Source organism: Poecilia latipinna, unplaced genomic scaffold (assembly GCF_001443285.1).
Source record: "Poecilia latipinna isolate Pla-1442-1.1 unplaced genomic scaffold, P_latipinna-1.0 Scaffold1429, whole genome shotgun sequence".
In the NCBI taxonomy this organism is placed as follows: Eukaryota; Metazoa; Chordata; class Actinopteri; order Cyprinodontiformes; family Poeciliidae; genus Poecilia; species Poecilia latipinna.
Genome location: NW_015114045.1, coordinates 42,839 through 48,214, shown reverse-complemented (window position 1 = coordinate 48,214; position 5,376 = coordinate 42,839). Strand labels below are relative to the sequence as shown.

The following is a 5,376-nucleotide window of genomic DNA, read 5'->3' as shown; positions in this document are numbered from 1 at the left end:
GGGAGCACGCCTGCACACACATACACACAACCGCGAACTTATTTATGTTGCAGCTTAAACTGACGTGGTTCATCGTGGGTGCACACGCGGTGTTCCTGCTTCAGTTAGCATCCATCCTAACCTGTTTTCACTTCCAAACGTTTTACTGGTTTTGTTTTCAAGCAGGGTTATTTCCGGGTGTGGCGCGCCAGGAGTCAGGTGATGACGTAGTGACGTCATCGGAACGTACTGAGTGTTCTCTATTAAATTATTAAATTGATTATTGTATTTTTGATTACAAGTTTATTTACTTTCCTTATTATTATGATCTGTTTTGTATCCTTTAATAGTTCATTTGAGTTAGAAGTAATTGTTGGTTTTGTTTGCTTGATTGGTCTTTCTGTGGGCGGAGCCTGTGGCTTTAAAAGCAGGGCTCTGCGCCACAGGGAGGCAGTCTGTGACTAGACTCCTGCCAGATCACAGCTAAGGTGATGGACTCTTACCTTGAAGGTACTGTTGTTTTGTCTGTTTTAACCTGCCTGGACGTCCCTGTATATATATTCTTCACCTGCCACCTTTTTGCTCACTTGAAGAATTGAATAAATTTCACTAAAGTGATCTCTGGCCTTGGGCAGTCATTTTTTGTTTGTCCAAGCATAAGAGAACCCCGTCACAGTGGCTGAGAAAGATGAAAGTTTCTTTGTAAAGAAGGTCAAGGCAGAAAACGCAGACATGATGAGTCACAGCAGGTCACATTGCACCATGTTTCGTGTAGCTCTTTCTATGTTATTCATAAAATAATAAAGCCGAAATTTAATATGCAAAGTCAATTAAACCTCCAGGGATTGTGCTCATCTATGTTGGTGCTGTGAGAAATCAAAGAACATCAGTGTCAATGTGGCATAGAGAGAGTAACACATTGACATCAAGATAACAGAGATTAAAATCTGCAGTTATTAATTGTATCTGTGCTAATAATGTGAAGCTACTTGCACAAAGGCAGCCATAAGTATACGTACTGCGCAATAACAAATCAAGGCTGTGCTACACCAACCTGATCCACATGAAGATCGGCCAGCAAGTTGTTCTGCACCGTATAACAAAGCAAACATGTTTTAATTTGACAGCAGCTCTTTGATTTCTACTTCTGTGCAAAGACAACCTATATCTCTGTGATTGTGATATGGTCAGATTTCTTTTCTTAACCCTGAGTTAAATTTTGTTATTTGGGCTCAAGAGCTAAAAGTGCAGCTCAAACTCTTTATTCACCTGAGAGAGGAAATATTTCAAAGTGAAACTTAAAGGGGCAGAATATTATATATTTTCCATGCACATGGTGCCATTTTAGATATGTCAAGTAACTAGTTATTAATACAGAGGCTTCAGACTATTGACTTTGTTAGTTTGACAATTATGTGACCAATAGGTTTCGGTATGTGCAAATCTGTCCATGTACTCTGTGGTGATCTGCAAAAACAAGTCACTGAGCAGGACAAGCTGGCTTAAGATCTATATGCTGCTTTAAAGAAAGGTCGACCCGCTCTCAACAGGAAACAGACAATTTCCTCTTAATATAGAGCGTAGGTCTGTGCAAAACCGCATGGGTTGGACGGTGTTGTGTCAAGAAGAGGAAGGTCTGTGTTTTCAGATTTTCTGCTGCTTAATGATGTTGTGGAGCTTTAAAAACCTGCAGGTCTGCATCTGCTGTAAGTTTATTTGGATTTATAAAATTACATAGGGTCTTGGCTAGAAATATTATTATGGTAATTTATTATGTTACATATAACAAATGGAGTAAGATATGTCTTAGGATGAGAGAATGGTTTGGCAACTTTAAGCAAAAATGCAGAAATGTACTGAATTGTCCAACTTTTACATATATTTAATGTTTTATTTCTTTTACATTTTTTATTACATTTGTTATTTTTACTGAATACTATTATTACTACTACTGCAAATTAAAATAATAATAATTAAAATAATAATAATAATAATAATAATAATAATAATAACTAACATATTTTTGACATATTTTAAAGTTATAAAATTCTTGAAGATGTTGACAGAAGCAATTAAAATCTGCTACCGAAGTTAAGGAAAACGACTGGACTTTGGGAGAATACTTTCAAAGCGCTGTTGCTGGTTGTAAACATTTATTTAAAGGCAGTATTACCTTGTTAATTACAGCATTTTGTTTTCAGACAAAACACACACTTTAGCACTATATCACTGAAACCATTCTAAAAGTGTGGCTTTTGAAAAAACATCCAGAAGACTGATGTCCTCTTTTATGGTGGTGAAAAGTTTATGAAATTTATCTCACAAGCAGTGTGATCAAGTATGGTTTTTAAACAGCTTCTCTTTTAAACTAAGTATTCACACCGTTAACCAGCCTAAACCTGTATGCATCTCTGCAGTTATTCTGATACCATGTTTTCTTCTCGTCACAGTTGCTTTATCTTGTGCAAGTAGTGCAGCAGCAGCAGTGATCCAAGTATCTGGGTATGAAGGCAAAACAGTGACTGTTCCATGTCCCTATGATGCTGGTTTTGAGTCCTATGAGAAATACCTGTGCAGGAGCGACTGTCGACAAGATGCAGATGTTCTGGTCAGGAGCACAGAAACTACAAAGGGCAGATACTCCACCATCGATGATAAAAAGAAACGTATTTTCACGACGGCCATTTCAAACCTAAGCTCTAAGGATGAGGGAAGATACTGGTGTGGCGTGACCAAGACTGGGTTTGACAAATATCCTTCAGAAGTCTCACTGGAAGTAAAGAAAGGTAAAAAGAAAATTAAATTATACATGTGGAGGGATGAAGATTGTTTCCTTGTTCTGAAGTTTGTGGCAAACAGTTTCAAAGATTTTAAAGAAATCAAAAACACTAAGCCATCTCACTAAATGGTTTACTAAAACATCTTATAAAAATATGAGATATTTTAACATAAATAAATGTCAAAATGACTCATTTAAACAAATAGAAAGAATGTTAGGAATGATAAAACAGGCTTTGTCCTACAGTATGTAGGAAAGTTGTGACATGAAACAGTTCAATTTCTGCACATCTCAGGTTTATAGTAGTTTTTTCCCAAACTTGAAGAGCACAGAAACTAAAGTTATTTATTTAATTTAATAAATCTTATTAATGGAACATTTAGTGGTTTAGATTTGTTGCTACATTGCAGAATTTCCCAATGCAGATTCAAGTCATCATTTAAAATGATGTGGAAATGTTGCATACATGTGCATAAGCAAAGCAATCCTCAGTTGCTGATATCATTCATTTTTATTTTCTAACAGAGTGGTGCTGTGTGAAGACCAACACGATGAGTGGGATTGTGGGACAACCAGTTACGTTGTCCTGTCCTTATCCACTAAAACACAGGAACAACAGGAAGTTCCTCTGTAAGGGAGACCACCATGACCACTGCACCGATGTGATGACAAGTGGAAGCAGGTTCACCCTCCAAGATGACGTCTCTTCAAGCTCTTTCTTGGTGATTGTCACAAAGCTGGAAGAAGGTGATGCTGGGACATACTGGTGTGGTTCAGATTCTACGTGGAGTCCTGAAAAATACACCAAAATTGAGCTGTCAGTAGGTAAGATCCTAGACAACAGGGGAAAACAAGGCAGATAAATCTTAGTTCAGTAAGGTTATGTTATGTTTTTACTTTCTAGCAGCAGAGATTTGCTAATCATATCAATTCTTTAGCTGCATTGCCACCAACAGATTATCAATACTAACCTTGGCTGTATGAACATATATTTCTACTATCTGCATCTCACACTGTTGCTTCCAGGCTGTAAAATAATCTCACTTTGGTGTGATTATTAATGATAACACAGCACCGCTTCTGAAACTGATGCATGGTCTGCACGTTGCAAAGAAACCTAAACTCTTGCAGCAACTTTTGGTCTCTGCAGTTTGCCTTCATCTACTTTGTAGATACTGACAGCTAAAATTGGCTCATGTGTGATAACTCGTCCTAAACTTATATTGTTCATTGACTGGTCATTAACTGTGTGTGAACTGATACTAACCATATACCAGTTGGTCTGAATGATAATATTTAAGTAAGCTTTATGAAATTCTATGTGAACTTTGTTTTTATTAACATAATCTTCTTGGAGCTGAGAGACATAGCTGTATTGCCTTCAATGACTTCTACCATCGTCTATTGCATTTAGCGATACGTCTGGAACAACACACGCAGACAACACACACACGCATCCTTGTTAATCTCCCGCAGGAGGCCCCAAAGTTTAGTGACTTGTGGGGCCCACCCTTTCTATATGTCTTAGATCTATGAAAAATATCAAGCAAGTCCCCCCCCCTCCAAAAAAAAAAAAAAAATTTCAATAAGCACAATTTGAAATTTTATTTTACATGTTAGTTTTTCTGTCACATGTGGGGCCTGTTTCTAACATTTATGCTTTGCAGGGTCCACCTTTACACACATGAGTTTTTAGTCTATTATGGGGCTTGTTTTTAATGTTCAAACCCTAACAGGCCCATCTTCACACACATACATTTTTGGCCAGTTAAGGGACTTGCTTTTAATATTTAACTCTTGTTACGCACGCTTTTGCATCAGAACTTGATGAGTGCAGATACTGGCCTGCATACGGTATCAGCATATGACCAATTAGACTGTGGTGCATGCCTGAGACCAGCCTAAGAAGATAAATATGTATACTAATATATATACATTAATTACTTTGCTCTTCCGTGAACACTGCTGCACGAAGCAGCAGTGAACGCTGCTTCATGCAGCAGTGTTCATGCTGCATGAAGCAGCCCACCGCTGTACAATTTTATATGTGGTCAAGAATGAATTAGACTTTGGCTTGTGAAAACTGATTCCAGATCCTTTCCTTGCACAGAAAGGTAGAAAGGTCTTGCCATTTTAATGTATCCTTTGGGGTTTAATTTTGTACTTATTTCCTATATTCGTTGTATCTGTACTTTAAGTTGCTGTTATTAGTTTTCCCCTGTGGATGGTAGTTTCCTTTGTTTCTAGCTCAATTCATCTGTGGTAATTAGTCTCTGTCCCTTAGTTCTCCTGTTCAGTACTGTCTTCTTCCAGCTGTTCCACACTCCTCTGCTTAGCTCACCTGCCATTTCCCCTCCATTTTTAGTTTTTAGCCATTTTTTCTATTTATCTGTTTTTCTGTGATAATAGGTACACAATGATTATCTTGCAATTAGGCAGAAAGGTATGTGGTCTTTCCTTTTTCACCGATGGACCAATTTATTATAAATCTACACTTTCTGCCTGACAGAGTGGTGCTGTGTGCAGACACACAACATATCGGCCAGTGTGTAGTTATGTCTCAGTTCAGCTGTTTCATACTTCTGTCAGGGGAAGTGTAGACTACTGGACTAGAACTA

The 5,376-nt window shown here is 37.7% G+C and overlaps 1 protein-coding gene across 1 annotated transcript; it reads left to right on the top strand.

Annotated features, from left to right (window-relative positions):
* The first annotated feature begins 1,630 nt into the window (after nt 1-1,630).
* Nucleotides 1,631-4,231, top strand: LOC106962544 (polymeric immunoglobulin receptor-like). The gene is made up of 3 exons (XM_015057014.1): nt 1,631-1,685; nt 2,430-2,765; nt 3,284-4,231. The coding sequence occupies exons 1-3, from the start codon at nt 1,643-1,645 to the stop codon at nt 3,619-3,621; spliced, it is 717 nt and encodes a 238-aa protein (XP_014912500.1). The 5' UTR covers nt 1,631-1,642; the 3' UTR covers nt 3,622-4,231.
* Nucleotides 4,232-5,376: the final 1,145 nt, after the last annotated feature.

Excerpts from the sequence above, each read along its gene's own strand:
- LOC106962544 (XM_015057014.1), top strand. The coding sequence starts at position 1,643 with ATGATGTTGTGGAGCTTTAAAAACCTGCAGGTCTGCATCTGCT. Across the intron at positions 1,686-2,429 it reads CCTGCAGGTCTGCATCTGCT|TTGCTTTATCTTGTGCAAGT; the intron begins GTAAGTTTATTT and ends TTCTCGTCACAG. Across the intron at positions 2,766-3,283 it reads CTCACTGGAAGTAAAGAAAG|AGTGGTGCTGTGTGAAGACC; the intron begins GTAAAAAGAAAA and ends ATTTTCTAACAG.